This window comes from Nanorana parkeri, unplaced genomic scaffold (genome assembly GCF_000935625.1).
Source record: "Nanorana parkeri isolate BGI_ZX_2015 unplaced genomic scaffold, ASM93562v1 scaffold1609, whole genome shotgun sequence".
NCBI classification, from domain to species: domain Eukaryota; kingdom Metazoa; phylum Chordata; class Amphibia; order Anura; family Dicroglossidae; genus Nanorana; species Nanorana parkeri.
Window position 1 is genome coordinate 39,820 of NW_017307877.1, and position 21,943 is coordinate 61,762.

A 21,943-nucleotide genomic window follows, 5' to 3' on the forward strand; every position below is an offset into this window, starting at 1 on the left:
TGATCCAGCATGGATGTTGCGGCGGCCATCCTGATCCTCTCCCTCAATTCTGCTGGTGCTATCCTCTTCTAATATGGACGGGCCGAGACGAAGGCCGTGTGAGCAAGGGAGGGGAAGTAGATGCACACAAGGGTGCATTGGCGACCTTTCCCCCAACAATTACCTGGGTCCGGGTGAGCTAGTGGAGCTGTGCGGAGGCGAGCTGCGGTGGCTTGTCGGCTAAAGGGGTGTAGGAGACCTAGTGGCTGAAAGTAGGAGGTGCAGCGTGCTGGTCTGTGGAGAAAGAGCTGGAGGAGAGGAAATGGCTCCCTCTGGAGGCTAAAAAAGAAAAGTGCGGCTTGGCAGACTGTGGAGATGAGCAGTATTAAAGAATATGACCAGGACAAAAAAAAATAGACTGTCCAAGAGGCTGGTAGCAGTGGGGGAACTAAGCAGTCACCCAGTATGTCCAAACAGGTCAGTAAAGAGAAGCAGAAAGAAGTGGCGTCAAGATTGGAAAAATTTGCTAGAGGAACTAAAATAGATATGGATGCCAACCAAAGAAATAAAATTAGATTAAGTTTGGGGGACAAACCTTTGGGTGAAGTGTCTGAGGATGTTCTTGTGGCAGAAGGGGGGCCCACAGGGGAGACGTTGGATATATCTAATGGACAGCTACTTTTTTTTTAACGCATATACGGATGCCCCAGGGGACCCCACTCTTAAAGATGTGTTGTTGGCAGTACAAACCTGTAATGTGACTTTGGCATCCATGGCGGAGCAAATACAAGCTATGCGGATAGATATATCCTTTTTCAGACAAGACATGCAAAATATTAGAGAGGCAGAGGACAGAATTAATAAGTTGGAGGGTGCAAATATCTCTATGTGCCGATCTTAAAATGGCTTTGCAAAAAGTTAATGTTAATTCCCATAAAATGTAAGAACTGGAAAACAGAGCAAGAGGTAATAATATCAGAATGGTGGAAATACCTGAACAAACTGAGGGGTTAAATCTGGTGGCGTTTATGGAAAAATGGATATTAGAGACAATAGGAAAATAATATATATCTCCTATGTTTATGATTGAGGGAGTGTATAGAATAGCTGCACACACTCATGTACATGGGAACTCACCAAGGACTATGCTGATCAGATTGGCTAACTATAGAGATAAGGAGACAATCCTCCGTAAGGCCCGTGAATTGGGAAATCTATCTATTGCAGGTGCAAGAGTGATGCTATTCTCAGACTATTCACAGGATGTTAAAAAAAGGGACCAATACCAGGAAGTAAAAAAACAAATGCGCCAGTTGAAGATGCAATATTCAATCTTATATCCAGGGAAAATGCGTATAATTACTAATGAAGGGACTCATTTTTTTAAAGCTCCTTTAACAGTCTCGGCTTGGTTGGACAAATATCCTGAGAGTGATATAAGAGGTCTGAAGTTATGAGGAACACTAATAATCTTGAGGATAGAGGATATTTAGTATTAAATACACCACGCTGTGATCTGGATTGTAAGATGAATGTATGGATGAAGATAATGTCTCCAAATCCCCTATTTGTCTCCTCTGTTGAGTATATGTATGTTGGGGTTTAGTGTAGTCGGTTTGTGGTTTCTTTTTTTGTTGTTTTTTTCTTCTCAAGGTATCAATCTCTTTACTTACTATATTGGAGGGCTATGCCCAAAAGTTGGAACAGAAGAAAACAGCATTATATAGTAGTATGCTCTGGATATAAAAACGAAATGTGAATGGATAAGCAAAAAATCTCAATAATATCTTGGAATGTTAGGGGTCTGGGGAATAAGACAAAGCGATGTGCGGTGCTATCCAGCATTATGTCTCATAAACCGTCAATTATTTGCCTACAGGAAACACATATGGGAGATAATGTTGGATGGCTGGAGCGCAAGTGTATGCAATATACAGCTCATGCATGTTACTCTGCACACTCTAGAGGTGTATCAATATTAGTCTGTAAGGGTATCGCTTTTTCATGCATACAAGCATTGTGTGATAAAGAGGGTAGATATGTGTTTCTACATTGTAAAATGTATGATGTAGAATGCGTGCTGGTAAATATATATATTCCTCCTCCCTACTCTAATGAAGTTCTCCGGAAGTTGATATTATTTATTAAGGATAAATTATCTATGTTATGGTGATGGGGGAATTTAATAATTATATGGATATGGCACTAGATACATTCTCATTAAGTAAACACTTAGATTCCACTAAAAATACTTATTTCTATAATTTTTGTAAAGAAATTGGGTTAAGGGATGTGTGGCAGATGTTGCACCCAGAGGAACATCGATACACATGTTTTTCGAAGACACATAATACATTATCTAGGATAGATTTAATTTTATGTTCAGTGGATGTAATGTAACTAATCAAATCAGTTGAGATACAACCTAGATCACTTTCAGATCACTCACCAATAATTACTATAATTGAAACTGGGAGATGTTTTTTTAAGTTAACATGGAAATTAAATCAGGGATGGCTAATATTGTCAGCACAGGAGAAATTAAAAAGTGAGATAATGTTTTTGAGCACAAATAATAAATCTGCGCCACATGAGATTGTATGGGATTCCTTAAAAATATATCTGAGGAGATGCATATGTCTGCAGATTAGTAGGACGAGGAGGCAATGGAATAGGGAGGAGGAAGAGGCACATAAACAAGTAGCTTGTCTAGAGGCACAGTTTGTGTAAATCCTAATGAAAAGGCTTGCAATGATTGGACTGCAGCACAAGAACAACTGAAGCATATTGAAAGTAAGAAAGCGAGGAATAAATTATTTTTTTAATAATCAGAAATACTGGGAAGGAGAGAATACTGGAAGACTGTTGGCACAGTTGGTGAGGGCACAAGAACAAGCCCCATTTGTAAATGTGTTTATTGATGACCAACTGTGCAATGAGTCCGATAAAATTCTTTCAATCTTTAAACAGTACTATGAAAGGGTTTATACTACTAGGGCAACTCATAGTAGTGAAGATCTAGCAAGATTTATAGGCAATATTCCATTTAATATGCTATCTCAGGGTAATAAAGATCATTTGGAGACTCCTCTTACTATCCAAGAGTTGGAAGCAGCGGTGGCCAGCTTTCCAAATGGGAAAGCTCCAGGCTTGGATGGACTACCAAAAGAGATATGTAATAAATATGCCCCTGTCTTGCTTCCTGTGTTATTACAAACATTTGATAGTGTAGAGTGGAACTCTTTATGGGCAGTATTAAGTACAGTTGGATTTGGTCACCGGTATATTTCATATATTATTATATGCTAACACCTCAGCAAGAATTCAAGTCAATAAGGCCTTATCACCGGCCTTTAAATTGACAAGGAGAACTGGACAGGGGTGTCCCCTGTCTCCCCTTATATTTGCATTGGCAATAGAACCATTGGCTAATTTAATATGAAAAATCAGATAAAATAGTGGGGTAAAGTGGAGGAAAAGATACTACTATATGCAGATGATATGATACACTGGGGTTTTTTTTTAGCTGATACTAATTATTCCTTAATAGAAGTCATGTCATTACTTCTGGAATTTGGTAGATTCTCAGGGCTATGTGTGAACTGGTAAAAAATCCATGTTACTTCCGATTGATCCTCTTCCGTGTCCATTGCCAACACAGATACAGCATATACAAATAGTAGATTCACTTCTCTTTTTGGGTGTCAGGATCAGAGTAAATGCTGAGGCATGTGTGGAAGACAATTTGATATCAATGCTACAGAAATTTCAGAAACAATGTAATGTATGGTGTAAACTCCCTCTCTCGTCGGTTGGCAGATTAAATCTTATTAAAATGATTTAGAAGCCCCAACACTCCTATATATTGTACAATTCTCCATGTTGGATTTCCCAGAATATATTTAGGAGGATAAATACAGTGTTTATGGAGTTAATATGGAAGAAGAAGCAAGCACGGATAAAATTAGAAACCTTGCAATACCCTAAAGGGACTCTGGGCCTGGCACTTCCTAATCCATGGATAAGGTTTTTAGCCACACAGTTAAGACTTTTGGCGGGATGGAATCAATCAGGGCAGAAGATAGGGGCATATAATATCATTAAATATCTGTTTCAAAATAAAGATCCCCTTATGACCCTTGAGACAACTCTATATGTGAAGGATTTTTCAGCTCTACCCACTATAAGATTAATTGGTAAAATGTGGAAATCAACTAAAAGGTAATTGGGTATTCAATAATTTACAAAATACACTCCAATATAAGATAATGGGGAATTATATGAGGTAAACAAACTCCAAGGATTTGGAATGTGGAAGAAAAATGGGGATTTTAACATTGGTACAAATATATGATCATGGTTTGTTATGTTCTTTCCAACAATTGCAAGCAATGTATTCATTACCTGATGCCCAATTGTATAAATATTTACAATTAAGACATGCGCTTATGGCGCATCCAGGCGTTCAAGAGATTTGTATTAGTATAAATATGGGTATATATACATTTTTTAATGCAACTATGACAAGAGGGTTGATTTAAAAAATGTATTCAGGCTTATTGCCTGGAGCTTTGAATAAATTACCTAGCGATGTCCCGATACCACTTTTTCAAGACCAAGTACAAGAACTTCCCCTCATGTATTTGCCGATACCACTTACCAATACTTTTTCTTAAAAGGGACAGGTGACATTTTAAAAAAAACAATACAGACTTATTATATTAGGCCAATTTCTTTATGATTATTAAGAACTTTAATTTAAGACTGTTTTAGAACAATAAAACGTTTGTATTTGCTTTCACACAGCTATAGTGAAACTACAAATCCGATCATGCATCTGCCTCTGGCATAATTTAACCTATTCATGTTAGCAGGGCAGAATTGTAATTCTATTACTGCAGTGTATTTGGAATATGTACTGTACATGTACAACATATAGAATAAACTGCAGCAATAGATTTACAATTCTCCCCTGCTAACATGAATAGGTTAAATCATGATCCATAGTACATAATATGTACATAACATGTAGTTGTACTATGGATCATTTAACCTATTCATGTTAGCAGGGGAGAATTGTAAATCTATTGTTGCAGTGTATTCTATATGTAGTACATGTATAGTACATATTCCAAATACACTGCAGCAATAGATTCTTCTTGTTCACACAGGCCCCGTCTCACTTACTGGTGCCTGTTCGATCGTGATGCCTCACAAGGTGCCGAACGATTTCCCTCACACCGGAGGACATCGTCCGTGCTGAGCTGAAGAGGAGCGTCGCGTCACTGCTGCTCCGCTGGGTGGCGCTCCAGGTGGGGTCCTAATTTAGGTGGCCGGCGACTTCCCAGAGGACCCCACCAAGCACAGCATGGCAAGTAAAGAAAAAAAAACATATTGCAAGCATCGGCGCTATGTATCGGGGCATTTTGACAAGTACTTGTCACAATGCCCTGTATCGATCCCGATACCAATGCTAGTATGCATATCGGGACATCCCTAAAATCACCTATGAAATGTAAAGTGGGTTGGGAACTGGATGTTGGCCCATTAGATGATTCGCTATGGATGGAGGCATTGCTCTAAATCCAATTAGTCTCACCTTCTGTATCACATAAATTAACACAGCTCTATATTGTACATAGAACATATTGCACCGCTGAATTCCTATATAAAATAGGACCAGGTTCGTTGATACATCTCCCCTTACCTGCTGCTGCTGGAGCCTGGCCTCCTCCACCCCCTCCCCTGTCACGTCTGCCATGCCGCCCCCCGGTACAGCTGATACTCATGCAAGAGGCTTCCCAGGCTGCACAGACCCCTCACATGGGTACCGGCCATACCCCCCTGTGGTCACACATTTCAATGTAATCCGGCCCAGATTTTTGGCTGGAGCCAATAGGTCAAGCATTCCAATGCTTTCTCAGCTGTTCCAGGGCAGATTGGCATCGCATATCGTATGTGCAGGAGAACCGATCTGCACAGGATCAGCTGTTCGGTCCTGAAATGTCACTTCTATCCGACTCTGTGAATGTGATCTCACATTCCACCCCACTCACAAAGTCGGATAGAAGTGACATTTCACGACCGAACAGCTGTTCCAGGGCAGATCAGGGCGTGTCTGATCAGGGCGTGTCTGAGCGGACGTCTAAAGACGCCCGCTCAGATCTAGAGAGCTCCCGGCCGGCCGTTTTTTTACTACGGCCGGCCCAGAGGTAGTTAAAGGTCATGGGAGGACATATTCTAATGTCCCAAAGCTCAGTATATAGCGGGCTATTGCTCAGTATAGGCTGCCCCCTCTCCTGTCCGTTTCTCCAGTCAGCGCTGGAGGATCGGAGCGGGGAGGGGGGAATCCCTGCAGGGAGCGGTGACTAACAGTCACCACTCTCTCTGCAGGGAGATGATCGGAAAGCGAGCGAGCAACAGTATGCGTTCGCTCACTTCCCGATCTATAGAGCCGACCTGTGACCATTTCATTGTCACAGGTTGGCTTGAACTATGAGGTTGAGTGAAAATCACTCACCTCATTGTTCTCCTTTAATTGAGAAGATTGTAGGTGACATGAATCTAATAGAGGTACGCGTGTACTTGGATGACCTGATAGTCTTCGGAAAAACTCTAGAGGAACATGAGCAACGTCTGGAAATAGTCCTTAATTGGCTTCATGAGGAAGTACTATAGCTTTTTTTGGAGAAATGTCAGTTTTGCTTGCCCTCAGTCACTTATTTGGGACATGTCTCTGCAGATGGGGTGTCCACAGACCCTAAGAAGCTGGAGGCTGTAGCCACGAACTTCAATCCTTTCTGGGATTCTGTTCTTATTACTGAAGATTTATGGTGGGATTTGCCAAGACGGCTTGACCCTTGAATGAGCTGTTGAAAGTAGACGGAGGAGAGCATAAATCTGTGTCTCTTGGGTCAAAACCTAAAGCCCAAGGGCCCAGAAAGTCTAAAGGGTCTATTGTAATAGAATGGACTAAACAGTGTGAAAAGGCCTTCTTGAAAATAAAGAGGTGTTTAACTGAGGCTGTACTGGCTTATGATGACACTACTGGCATCAACATGTAACTCGTATGGTTTAGTGGAGAAGGTTTAGGGGGAGCGCTGCATCAGGAACATGGTGGAATACGACGGCCTGTGGCGTGAGCCAAAGTCTGAACCCCTCTGAGAAAAACTATCCTACCCATAAACCAGAATTTCTTGCTTTGAAGGGGGCGGTTATGGATAAATTAAAAGGTTACCTATACAGGGAAGAGTTCATAGTCAAGACTGACAATATACTTCTGACATATCTCCTGACTACAGCCAAGTAGGATGCCACTGGTTTTATCCAGGTTCCAATTTAGTTTGAAATACTGACCGGGAGCTGGAAATTGAGATGCTGATGCCCTGTCCCAAAGGCCCTACGATTTCAACACGAGAAGAATGGATGCATCCGACACCTCTGAACTTCCTTTGTCAAGGAGTGGAACTAAGAGGAAAAGGGGCTATTGAGGCTGAAGCTATTGGAATGATGGCTGCTGGTATCCCTAAAGTGTACTGTAATCCCGCTCAATTGAGAGATAAAGGACTGTCTACTTTCAAGTCAGAAAGAACTGAGAGAAGACCAGGCTAAATAGTCTCTAGTTGGACTGGGCCTGAAGGCTTTGAGGAGTGGTAATAAAGAACTTCTATGGACCAACTCCCCCTAAGAGGCCAAATTGATTCATAAGGAATGAGACAGGTTACACCTTCGAGAAGGGGTGGTCTACCGAAGGGGCCCCTCTGACAGTTTAGGGGGACGTTTACAACTGTTCCTTCCTGAGCAATATCAAAGGAATGTGCTGAAAGCCCTGCATGATGAACACAGTCATCTGGGATCTGATAGAACCTTCAAAATAGTTCAAGATCTATTCGACTGGCCTTACATGATGACTGAGATTGAGAATTATTGCCACTCTTGTTTGAGTTGCATCCCGAGAAAAACACTACCCACCAGAACTGCTCCAATGAGCCATCTTCAGAGTCAAGATCCCATGGATTTAGTGTGCATTGATTTCCTGTGTTTGGAGCCCTACACCAGTGGACAGGGAAATATATTAGTAGTGACTGACCACTTTACTAGAAATGCTCAGGCCTACCACATCAGAGATCAGCGAGCCTCCACTGTGGCTAAAGTGTTAGTGGAAAAATTATTTGTCCACTATGGGTTGCCTCAGAGAATTCACTCTGATCAAGGCCAAGACTTTGAGAGTGAACTCCTCAAGCACCCATTAAATCTACTAAAAATCCAGAAGTCCCAGAATACTCATTATCACCCTCAAGGTGACGCACAGCCAGAGCGGTTCAATCGTACCGTACTTGATATGCTGGGAACTTTATCCACAGAAGAAAAACAGCATTGGAGTCTGCATATCTCTGCCATTGTTCATACATATAACTAGGCTGCACCAAAATTTCAGCCGCTGAAACATATCGGCCGAAAATGACACTTTTGGCAAAATGGCGAAAGTTAAATTTTTTGGCCGAAATAGCAGTGCATCTGTGATTTCTCTCCTCCTCGCTGGGCACTGTTCTGTGTCCCAGCAGGCAAATGTCACGGGTGGAGGAGAGCGCTGTGAGCGGCCAGCGTCTCTACTCCCGCCACTGCTCAGCCTCCTGTGACAGTTCAGGAGAGCGGCAGTGTGGGGGCGGTGTCAGCTGTCACAGTAAGCCAGCCGTTGGATGTGGGGAAGGAGTCAGCTGTCAGATCAAGCTCTCCTCCCACACTGCTTCTCAGCCTCCTGTGACAGCAAGTCAGGATGGAGAGCGGGTACAAACACTCAGCGATCCGTGATCACTTAGTGTTTGTAAATTATTGAGGACAGAGTATGTTTACTGTGTCCTCAATTATGAATGAATGGGAAGAGAACTACATCACTTCCTGTTGTTTCATGATTGTGGACATGGTAAACATACTTTCAGTGCACCTCTACTTATAACAGTACAGAAAACGATGCTACAGGGTATTCACCTCATAGGCTCATGTTTGGAAGAGAAGCTTGGCTACCTGTGGACCTAGCATTCGGCTTGTCGCCTGATCAAACATCCATTGCCACTCAGGAAGGCTACGTCAAGCAGCATAGAAGAAACGTAGTGTCTGCGTATGAGAAGGCCCGTTGAGCAGAGGGTGGAGAACAGCAGAACAAGAGGAGTTATGATCTGAGAGTACAAAACCTTTAACCAGGAGAAAGAGTACTACTGAGAAACCTGGGACCTGCTGCGAGACATAAACTAGTCGACAGATGGGGCTCACAAGTCTATATTGTCTGTAGACATTTGGCCTTCCAGTATATCAAATTCGACCAGAGGGAAAAGAGGAACCTTTAAAGAACTGGCATCGGAATTGTTATCTTTGAGTGAAGCTGTTCGTATGCCCATCAGAGAAGAACTTTCTGCACCTGTCCTACCTGCTTCTAGTAGGATTCAGTCACCAGATCTCAGAGATCCTTGATGGAGAGAGAAAGTGAGGATTACCATGATGAAGATGATGTGTGTCTGAGCTGGATGTGGCCGACTGATTCCCCAGATGCCACTCAAAGTATCACTGATCCTGAGTCAAGTCTTAAGTGTTTTGAGACCAGAAGCTCCGGAATCCATCTCAAGTTTGTCACGATACTGCTGCAGAAGACTACTGTGCATCCCCTGAAGTCATAGATTCTTTGTTTAATTCACCAGAATCAGAGGAAACTGCCATTCAACCAGAAGAACAAAGAATAGAGTATTCTCGTTATCCATCCCCCCTAGCCAATGATGATCCTGATGAAGGTCCATCGTGGAGTCGAGGTCTAAATGACTAGTGCGACCACCCGGTCATAGTACTGAAGAGGCTATAACCACAGTGCAAAGATCACCTGAAATGAATGCTCTATCTGCAGAAGTAAAAACAAAATCATGCTCAGCACAAGCCATCAACACACCTCGGTGGAGATTTTACTTTATCCACCTCTTCCATTAATCAAGGTCATAAATTAGGTGTATTTATACCTAATTAGTGTTTAAATGGATGTTCAGGAGGCAGTTAGTACAGTGGTACCTCGGTTCATGAACGCTTCTGTTCGCGAACAATTCAGTCCGCGAACAGGAAGTTCAGCCAAATTTTGCTTCCGTTCACGAACTTCACTTCAGGTGACGAACACAACCGCAGCCATTTTCCCTGCTCTGGCACATGGTCATGGCTTCCTTTTAGTTGAGATCGCGGTCTGATCACAGTTTGATTTGTTCACGACCAAATCGGTTCGCGACCAGAATCGCAGAATGAATTAAGTTTGTGAACCGAGGTACCACTGTATTCACCAGAGTGGTTTTCTTGTTTACCAATTTCTTGTTGCAAATTGCCTTTTGGAGGGACCCAAAGATCTCATTGGGAGGACAATGTAGCCCCTATATACTGTGACAGCAGGCAGATAGGGATGTCTGGGTATAGCAGGTATATGGCAGATTTGTATGGCCCAGTTTCAGGTGTAGTGCTGAGGTTCTTACTCTAGCGGGGAAGTGTTGAGTGCTGGAGGCTTAGAGGTAACAAGCCCACCTGAAGCAAGCTGGCACATTAAGGCCTCCATAAGATATCCCAGGCTGCTAAGTGAGTGGTTCCACCTGGGAGCGAGAGGAGGTCTCTGTGCAGGACTCTGGAGGGCTCCAGTTTGTGTCTGGCGGACTGGGGAGCGAACCAGCCTGTGTGGCAATAAACTTGTGTGGGGAGAACCAGCCTGTGTGCCAAAGAAGTTGGAAAAAGTACCTGTGTGACTATAAAAGAAACAGTTGTGGCTAGTCTGGGAAACCAACAGACAAAGATAGTGGACCAGTGGGTCAAAGAGTCAAGACACTGAAGGTAAAAGCCAAGAAGCGTATTCTGTGTTTTTGTTGCCAGTACTGTGTATACTTTGTTTGAAAACCCCTGGGAAAACCTGTGTGGACTTTTGAGTTTTGAGTCAATAAAAGTGGGCAAAGAAGCCCTTAAAAAGAAGTTGTAAGCGAGTGTTCTTAATGCACTACCATTTGAAGCGAGTTCTCACAATGCATATGTTGCTACGTGAATAAATAATACACTGATTGTAAATGTTTAACTGGCCTGCGATTCAGAGACTTGTGGGAATTGCAGTTCAGAAATGGGGATAAGCTGTGCTGTGAGAGAGTGTGGGCACTGTAATTCCCAGGAGGCTGTGTGTCTGAAGAGGAGGGCGATGTTGGGCTGAGGCTGCAGAGCGCGCTCAGTCCGGGAAAACCCTGTGAAGAGGACAGGTGTCTCGCAGCTCTCTCCACACCTATGTTTGGTGGAGGGAGAGGGCTGGTCTATATCTCTGAACACACGGGTATAAAATTGTATCTCTATGATTAAGCCTTCATAGGTGAAATGCGTGAGAGGATCTGGGGAGCGTCTGTATGGTGTAGCTGTTTGCACAGTAATAAAATGTGGATTCAAGTTAGATCTATGGAGTGTGTTTTCTGTTTGCACCAGTGTAACCTTAAAGTGTAGGCCAAATTGGGATAATGCCTATTTTTTGTTTGTTCCCATTCACATAGCATTACTTACAAAAAAAATTTGCTGCTTATATTTTAGGTGCTTTATACTTGCTTAAAATTCCTACCTAGCCTCCCCCCATGTAATGTTAAGGAGGGGGCTGTGCGTTTATTCTTATTGACTCTGTTTATACTGTGCTGGTAGATTTCATTATTAGTTGCAAACTAGATTTAAACACTGTCTGTCCTAACGAAGTGATAAACCCTTTGAGGCATATTATTTTAAAGGAGAACTATGAGGTGAGTGCTTTTCACTCACCTCATAGTTCTAGCCGACCTGTGACAATGAGACTGTCACAGGTCGGCTCAGTAGATCGGGAGGTGAGCGAACACATACCGGGTTCGCTCGCCTCTCGATCCTGTCACGGCTCTCTGCCGTGACAGGGGGAGGGGCTGGATTCCCCTCTCCCCGCTCCGATCTGCCAGCGCTGACTGGCGGAACGGACGGGGGAGGGGGCGGGTACAGCTGGCTCTGCCTCTAGATAGGCAGAGCCAGCTGTCACTCACGTAGCTGGGCGGATCCCGTCATCTAAGTCGTGCTCCGCTCCGGCTTCTCAGTATACCGCGAGCTGTAGCTCGCGGTATACTGAGCTTAGGGTAACGGGAGGACGCTAGTTTGTGTCCTCCCGTTACCCTAAGGAGAACTATGGGGAAAAACACTGACCCCATAGTTCTCCTTTAATGAGAGGAAGCTCCGTCTGACCCTCAGTCTGCCACTATTGTTCCACACTCAAACTGCTCAGAGTAGCTTGGAATCTGCACAAAGGCTTTCAACAAAGAGATAGCTAAAAGCCCAGAAATATATTCTTAAATATCAAAAATGTTTTTAGTATGGTGTGTAAATGGGAATACATAAAACATATAGTGGGGTTTTCTCAAATTTGACTGCAAAAGAAGAACTACACTTTAAGCATACTGCTCAGATTATGCATAGCCCCTTCTACAACATATCACTGAACTGTCTCATATGTTGCAACCCTCAGTTGGAACACTTTAATGTCATTACCCCATGTCATTTGTGGGTGCTAAAGGAATTGACGCAGGTTAAGTGTCTCTCTGTGACCAGGGTACATCTTGATAATCTGCCTCTCGTTAGTATCAATTTGGGATACCGAATTACTGATATTTTACATACCTCAATTTGAGTCAATTTGTGTCTCTACAACAAACCTCATTAGAAAACATGTTATCCCTAGGCCATAATAAAGTTATATCACAATTTCATGTTACACTCACCCAAGGTAAACAACCAAAGTCGAACTTATTAAAGCAAAATTGCTAACAGACATTTCCGATCTCACAGGAAAAAAAACAAAAAACTATAAAGAGTTCCCCAATTACTTATATGAAACAGTAATAGCCTCTTGAGATAAACATATACTGTACAATTTGAGATGCTTCCATTAAGTTTCACATTCTTTCCAGAATTTTTAGAACAGGTAGATCCCCCAAATGCCATTAATGCAATACGGTCCAAGAGGACCTTATTGACATAGTCTGACCATATCCTAAATATAGGTTGTTGTGTAACGGTATTAGCCAAATGATCAGACCAGCAGTGATGTGCAATTTCTACTTTACTAAACAATGAAAATCAAATCAAATGAACAGGGTAGTGCTGTACAAAACATTAATATCAACAGTAAGGAAAACAGGGTTAGGAGAACATATAAAAAAAGTATGGAGCAGTTCTGCAAATGGCCACTAGATGGCAGCAGGGTATTTTGAGTTCAGTTCAAGTTAATGAGAGAAGAAGAGGAGATAAAGATATAAAACGTTTATTCAACAAACTGATAGCTGAGTGGATCTCCAGCTGGCACTGGCTTCACACTGGCACTGTGGCTCATGGCTTCGGTCAGGAGGTTCTGGTGGCTGTATATACGGTCAGCTTCTCCAAACGGACTGCACAGTGGCGGACCTAAGGAAAAAAAGGGCCCTGGTGCAAGATTTTTTTCTTGGTGCCCCCCTTTCCTGCTCCCAAGGAGGGGGTGCCGCAACTGGATCTCACTGGCCCCCTAACCCTCTCTTTGCACTAAAGGAACTTACACTCTAATGTCCCCCCATAGTCACACACTATTATTCTGACACCCATATAGCTCTGACATATACCGTAGTACTGTACGGAGAACACTGAGCCAGTCACATCAGTCTCTGTACAGAGGAGCTTACAATCTAATGCAGAATGACATCATCTGTAGAGGACTACAAATCCCAGCAATACATTATAAAGCAATGCAAAATAATAGTATATGAATTTGGTACATACTCTGTTCTGCCTCTCTGCTCTGGAATGCCGGCCTGATGTCTTGCGCAGAGGGTCTCAGGAGGGGCACAGAGGGTCTTGGGAGATGGAGATGTGGGCGGCAAAAGCGCTGTAAGCAGGTGCCGGGTAGTTCCACAGAAGGCTGCTGCGCAGGACCTAACGCAGCTGAATCAATTTGAAATTTTTTATTTCCGAGTTGCAGAGGTCAGTTGTAAGGCAGAGTACAGAGGTCAGTGGTGTAATGCAGAGTGCAGAGGTATAACACAGAGTACAGAGGTCAGCGGTGTAACGCAGAGTCAGCAACAGTATAACGGTGTTATAACACAGAGTGCAGAGGTATAACACAGAGTGCAGAGGTCAGCGGTGTGACGCAGAGTACAGAGCTCAGCGATATGACGCAGAGTACAGAGCTCAGCGGTGTGACGCACAGTGCAGAGGTCAGGGTGTGACGAACAGTGCAGAGGTCAGCGGTGTGATGCACAGTGCAGAGGTCAGGGTGTGACGCACAGTGCAGAGGTCAGGGTGTGATGCAGAGGTTAGGGTGTGAGACAGAGTGCAGAGGTCAGGGTGTGTTACGCCTACTGTAGGTGTTCGGTGTGGAGCGCAACTGCGGAGGGGATTTGCAGGAGGTGTGGATAATAGGCTTCTCAGGTGTGAGTCTCAGGCGTCGCTCCCAGTCTTAAGAGGGAGTTTGAGACTCTTGCATCACAGCCAGTGTAAAAATGAAATATAAGTAGGGCCAGGGCTCAAAATTTCCACTCGCCTGCTCGCATTTGGCGAGTGGAAATGCAGTGCAGGCGAGTGGAAATTCAGTCACGTCACAGGGTGTGATGCACAGTGCAGAGGTCAGGGTGTGGCGCACAGTGCAGAGGTTCGAGTGTGACACAGAGTACAGAGGTCGGGGTGTGACACAGAGTGCAGAAGTCAGGGTGTGACACACGGTGCAGAGGTATAGTAAACTTACCGGCATCCGATCCAGCGATGGAATCTGCCTATCGAGGACACGTCATGCTGCTCCTCCCCATTGCAATTGCTGTTGCCTGTTGTAGTGAACTACAAATACCAGCGGTCACCACCACGGCTACTGTGTTACAACCATATACTGTGGACCTCTGTGTACTACCAATATAGAGTCACTATAGATTCTTATGGTAGAGACTTTACTAATTGTAATTGCTATTCACCGTTGTAGTGTACTACAAATCCCAGCTGCCACCAAAATGGCTACTGTATTACAACCAGATATTATTGGCTGTTGTGTACTACCAATACCAGCTGCTCTGTCTTCTGCCATTACATTGAATCGTATACATTAGATTGCAGAGACCTATAAACCGCATCTGCTTCGTCCAGTGCTATTTGCATGCTATTTAAGATTGTGGACCTAGATAACTACTGAATACCTCCGTTATATATTCTTTGTACAATTGCAGTATGTAAGCAGGCTATTATACTTCTGAACTATTGAAGTGACTCCTAAGTTTTAGTTCCCAGTGTGATTGCAAGCAGGAACAAATTGTTCCATGTATATAGTGCCATACTAGGAGGATGAAGGAATACACCAGTGGGAGTGCACAAATTTCATTTGCTAATAACTCTCCTCCACCGCTGAGATCCTATAACTAAATTACTGCAATATTACAAGAGGTCAGGGTGTGAAGCAGAGTGCAGAGGTCAGGGTGTGACGGAGAGTGTAGAGGTCAGGGTGTGACGCAGATGTGACGCAGAAAGAACAAGAACTTACAGTGCACACAGATGTGATTCAGGTGCTCCTCCCTCTTTATCTCCAGGTGGTGGTGGTTGAAGGCCCCAGCAGACTCCTTGCAGACACCACTATTGGCCGGCTGTAGAAGCTGCACATCAGCTGCTATAGCCTATAGCAGCTGAAGTGGGCGGAGGAAGCTTCAGGTGGCCGCCGAGCAGCCCGATCACTGAAGGGCACATAGTAGTGACAGCTGAACAGATTCTTCTCCTCGGCAGCTCTGTGGCTGTAGTGGCCGCTTCAGTGATCGAGAGCGGCGATCACTCTTCTCAGCTCTGTCCTCTCAAAGAGAGGACAGAGCTGAGAAGGGTGATCGCCACTGCGGCGGCTGTTTTTATGGGGCCCCCGCTCAGTCCCCCTCTGCCTACAATCCCCAGGACCGGACCTCAGTGGGCCCCTCAACCGTCTTGGGCCCCTGGGACTGCAATAGAGTCCTCTCCAGCGGTTGTGGCTTAAACAGATGTTGCATGTTCTTGTACTTACTGCTGGTGGCCCACATACTAGATTTAACAGGGGAGGACCCAGCACCTGGTGACAGCTCACTTGCCCTATAGAAAAATGTCACCAGCACACCATAAGTTGAAAAAGCAAAATATTTTATTGCCAATAGCTGTATCTCATTGGCAAGCACTTTTGGGCCTCGCAGGGTCCCCTTCATCAGGCTTAGAGATAGCTCACTTGCCCTGTCATGGCTGTCCCATCAGGCAGGGTCTCAGGAAGGCAAGAGGAGCTGGAATTTATATCCCCTGGGTGTGTCCAAGAGCTCAGGGGGGCTGGGAGCCCAGAGAATTATTGGAAGTTGAGTTAAAGGCACCTGCACCTGAATCTGGAAAAGGGGCACTCCGCCACAAGGTAATTTAGGTTTGCAAATATCCAGTTAATGTCAGACCAACTTACAATACCTAATGTATGGAATCCTTCAAAATGCAAACTGGGGATTATTGGGGAAATTAATGAATGAATAACACTACTAATACATTTATAAAAAATAAGAAGATAACCCCCATAGGGACGTACTCCTTGGGAATCAGTCAAAGTTTGTAAAAATGTATAACAGTTTATTAAATAACAATACAAACACATAAGTTAAAATGTTATGCATGTGTCATGCTAATTTGTCTATACCTTATTGGACACAAATCAGTTACTGGAGCGTCTGGCCAGACTACATATGGAATAGATCATACATGATGCAAAGATAAACCAAATGCAACTTGATATTCAAGCTATAGAAATAGTAATCTCATAGCACTAATAGTGACGTCACACTTAGTGATGTCACACTTAGACAATGCAAGCATAGCACTTTTTCTATTAGTGCTATGAGATTACTATTTCTAGAGCTTGAATATCAAGTTGCATTTGGTTTCTTTCCATCATCCATATGTGGTCTGGCCATACCCTCCAGTACCCGATTTTTGTCCAATAAGCTACAGACAAATTAGCAGGACACATGCATAACATTTTATGCAAAGTTTGACTGATGATTCCTAAGAAGTACATCCCTATGGGGGTTATCTTGTTTTCTATACATTTTTTTGGTTTAATACCGCTTGAATTACTCTGATTAGATTTTTGAAGCATTAGTAAACTTTGGGAGCTTTGGCCACTTTGGTTTACCCTATATGGGGAACCCGTGTTTATTTTTTCTAATGCATCTATACTGTACATCTCATTTTCTATGGAGTTTCTTTGGAACTCCTTACACCAACCTGTCCGTCTATCTCCCACTCTGACTGCCTTTAGGCGATTACTAAGGACTCATCTCTTTAGGGAAGCCTATCAGACTTCAAACTAACCACTGAACTCTTCCTCTCTTCCTCTTTTTTTGGGGGGTTTACAACAATGTAACAATATTTTCATATAATGCTAATGTAGAGCTCACCCTCGAAGGGACCACCAGAATAACCTGGGTGTTTCTGTCCCTAAGCCAAAATGTACCACCCAAACAGGATCCACACTACACCAACACACCTTAGAGAGTTTTGTAAACGGCTTTACTAGGCAATTGATATATATTTGTCAAGCTTTGCATAAAGGAAACACAATAATTGAAAAAACAACTTTCAACAATGTACATTAGGCATTCAGACAATAAGCGACTATCTGTATACTGAGATATGCAGAAGTGAACTAACTCAGCTGCTATCTTTGACCTTGAACACTTGATTGCTAATGTCCCAGTCCCAATTAATCTCCAACTCTCGATACTACTGGCCAGTAGCAATAGTCTAGGCTAGCCACCGTTGGGACCCATACTGTGTTGCCGAAGTGAATTGCAAAGATAACACAAATGCCCAAAAGCCTCTCACCAACTCCAGGGTCAGACATGCAACTGTGATGTCCATCAGCGAGAGACGGGGTCCCCTTACTCTAAGGCGACACCCTTGCTGGTCCTTAAGTCATCCGCTGTACCTTGAAGATGATCTCCGGTCACAGGAAGATGCTGAAGAACTTTCTGTGTAATTGCCTCTAGGCCTCCAGCGGATTGCTGGGCATTATTGGATCTCACTGCACAGGCTCGACCGTTTGTCCAGGCCGTGATATCCCTGTTGTATAGGTGACGCTGTACCCCAGAGAAGAGATCATCCAAACGATACTGATGTTGCACTCTAGACTGAAGTTTATCTCTCTGAATGATCTCCAGTCTGCTCACACTCCCCAATACAGGCTAACACAGGATCTATGGCCCCTCAGAGGCGGTTCTAGAGTTTGCGAGGCCTTAGGTGAAACCTAAACATGAGGCCCCACTCAGGCCTGTGAGGTCTCAGCAGGTCCCTGTGGGGTCGCACCAGGGCTTTGTAGGGCCTCACCAGGGCTCTGTGGGGTTTAACCAGGCTGGTGAGTCCACTGTGAGTCCTACTGCTGAATTCAAATGCCTGCAGGGAAGAGTCATTCATCCACCCACTTTAGAGTGGATAGGGGAATCAACTGATTTGAAGACGCGCATTTTGACTGGCAGCTCCAAGTGGGCAATGAAAGAACACGCGTTTAAACAGGCAAAAACGCTCACAAAAATGTGAAACATGCTTCTGCCACGCATTTTGGGGCATTTCCATTGAGGTCTATGGAGCAAAAACACGCTTTTAACTGCCCAAAAAAGCTCATGTACCTTTTTGGGAATTTGGCTTTTTCCTGCTGGCGTTTTTCTGCTCGGGTGTGAACCAGGGCCATTGAAAACCATGGGATTTCTTGTGTTGGGCATTTAAAAGCGCTTTTCCAAATGCTCAAAAACTCCTAGGTGTGAACCAGGCCCTAGTCTTTGTTGTGATATTTTAGAATTAATTATTTCACAGTACAAGCAGGTAGAGAGGTGAATGAAGGCTTGTTTTAAAGTTTTTACTGCTTTTTAGGAAAATGGTATTTATTTAATGTGCACATTCTTAGTGTACTTTTTAAAAAGAACTACAGGTTTAAAAAAAAATAACCCTTGCAGTGGGGCTACCCCTGCACTGCAAGGATTTTTTTTTAATTTACATTTGCAGTGGTGCTACACCTGCACTGCAAGGGTTAATTTTTCTAAAATCTGGATTTCTTCTTTAAGGATTAATGATTACTGTATGGCAGATCCAAGTATTTTTTATTTCTTTTTTACATTTGTCCAGGATGAAGTTTGAGGACTTTAAAATATACTTCGATAAAGTTGAGATTTGCAACCTCACCCCTGATGCACTAGAAGATGACACAGATCATAAATGGGAAGTGACTGTCCATCAAGGAAGCTGGGTCAGAGGCTCCACAGCTGGAGGATGCCGTAATTTCCTAGGTGACTGATTTACGCTGTAAAACATATCAATGTATAATTTATTGGATTACATTTAAACTTTGTATTCAATATGACAATCATATATGAGGATGATTGAGATAACCTAAAAGCCTTACTTGGCCTTTTTATGTGGCCCCTTCAGCTTTGTATTGTCTTGTGGAAAGGAATGTCTGTCCTAACAAAGGGGTAAAGATATAAAGGCTTGGTTGGTACATTGTATGTTAATGCTCTTTTAATAAAGTCTGTTCTTAAAATGTCCCTAAATGTGCATCCGGATTCGAACGAACCTGCAAATCAACGAAATTCAGTTGATTGGGCGATGCCCGAATATACTAAAACTATATACGGACATACATAAATTTGTTTGACAGCATCTGTTGACAGCACAGATAGTGGGAAAGAGACAGCAGAGAGAAGAGACAGCAGATAGAAACAGGGGAGAGAGCAAGGAGAGAGAAGAGACAGCCAAGAGAGAGGGCCGGTTCACACCACAAAGTCTGCGTTCCAGAGGGTTCAGCCTCTGGAACGCAAGCCGGCTGGCTCCCTGCGTTCAAGGGCGGGTGGGGTTGTATTGAAGTCAATGGCACCGCAGCCACGCCCCCCTCCCACAGTACGATCACCCGGAACGCAAGCACATTAGTGCCTGCATTCCAGTCCAGTGCGATTTGCAAAAATAGTGCTTGCAGCATTTTTGCAGATCCTGGTGTAGGCGATCGCACTGCGGGCAGGGGGCATGGCTGTGGTGCCATTGACTTCAGTGCACCGTCATGCCCCCTCTCATCCCTGAATGCAGGTGCTTTTTCGCTGGTAGATCTAATTGAGCTCGTTATTTGAAAAGTAGATCACCAGAAGAAAAATTGTGGGCGCTCCCTGAGTTAAAGCAACCATACCAGTAAAAAAAAGAATGTGTTCCTATTTAACCCCTTATTAACCCTTTTGCAAATCCTAATTCACCCTGATTAACTCCTTCCTCTTTTATCCGTTAACTATTCATTTCTATTGTGTTTTTTTTCTAATTTACTATTTATATTTAACCCCTTAAGGACCCTTCACTGCCAAGGCCTTTTTTTCATTTTAGGCCTGAAAATTACTTTAAACCCCCCAAACATTATATATTTTCTGAGAGCCAAGACGCGGTAGAAATAAATGGCGGCAGTTGCATTTTTTTAAAAATATATATTTAATTAACAATTTTTTATTAAAGATTTTATACAAAGAACAAGACATTCATACATATAATAGTAGCGGTTGGTAGCCATTAATGAAAGATCTGTTAACAATGAGTAAGTAAAATCAGAACATACAAGTCTGTCTCAATTTATAGCATTATGAATCCATATACACTGAGTGGCCAGATTATTATGACTACCCCATCAGTACTTCGTTGGGCCACGAGATGACTCCACGAGATGACTTCGTTGGGCCGCCTCGTGACTCCACGAGATGTTGAAAGGTGATGCGAGGAATCTGACACTGCACTGTTGCACTTCTGTTGTCTTGTACCAGTCTTGCCAATCTCAGTTCTGCCCTAACATTGAATAGTCGCTGACGGCCACAATTCGCACGTTCAGACCCAGATTTTCGGCTGACAGTCCAGTCTTTAAACACTTTAACAACAGCTGCTCTTGAACATTTAACCAATTCTGCTGTTTTGCTGATACTCGCTTCATGGCTCCGAGCGCCAACAATCATCCCACGTTCAAAGGCTGTTAAATCGCATTGTTTACCCATATCTTCAGAAAAAAAATCACTTCTACTGTCGTGGTAAACAACCTGCTTCCCTATTTATAATGGTCTGGCCCTCTAGCAACTTTAGCACGAAATTATAGCTAATTATAGCTAATTTGCCTACAAACGTCAGGTGGTCATAATAATCTGGCCACTCGGTGTATATAGGCAATTCTGGATTACAGGAAATAGCTTGGATTGATCAGTAGCCATTCACATTTTACGAATCTCCTTGACTGTCAAATGCCTATAGAGCGTAACCTAACTTTAACTATTAGAGAGGGAAAGAAGAAAGGAAAGGGAAAGAGAAGGTGAGAGGTAGAAAAAGATAATCTTCCAGGGTAACCACCTACAAATGTGGGCAGAGCCAGGACCTCATATAGAAAGCTTCACATCACATCAACTATGCTTATGTTTGCTCTATTCCAAACAAGAACCTTAAACGTTAAACATGAAACGCAAGACCATATGTCATCCTATGCGCTCCTCCCGAGTGATCCATGCATCCCATACGTTCTCATGGGCAATGAGTGTATTAAAGATGTCCAGGCCATGGAGTATTTTATGGCATGGCTATGCTATAAAATACTCCATGGCCTGTACATCTTTAATCCGAGCATAAAGTTCAAGTCGGAACAGGGGGATCCTCCTTTTCCACTGCAAGGATATGAGACATGAGCCGCCGTCAAGATATGCATTGCTAATATGTTGTCTGTTCTAGGGAGGTGGGGGAATGGCAAACCTAACAAATAACGCATAGGAGAGAGAGGGAGGGATTGTCCAAGCATATTTTCTAGTGTGAGCTTAGCCAATTCCCAAAAGGGCTGGATTGCAGAACAGGTCCAAAAAATATGATACAAAGTGTCTCTAGATCTGTCATCTCCAGCAATGCGGAGATACCGATGGGTAGA

The 21,943-nt window shown here is 43.4% G+C and overlaps 1 protein-coding gene across 1 annotated transcript in view; it reads left to right on the forward strand.

Annotated features, from left to right (window-relative positions):
• The window catches only part of LOC108799034 (calpain-9-like), a 214,315-nt gene that overhangs the window by 28,635 nt on the left and 163,737 nt on the right, over positions 1-21,943 (forward strand). Inside the window, exon 3 of the mRNA XM_018570847.1 lies at positions 19,144-19,304. Coding sequence (XP_018426349.1) covers positions 19,144-19,304 — 161 coding nt within the window. The remainder of the gene's footprint in view (positions 1-19,143; positions 19,305-21,943) is intronic.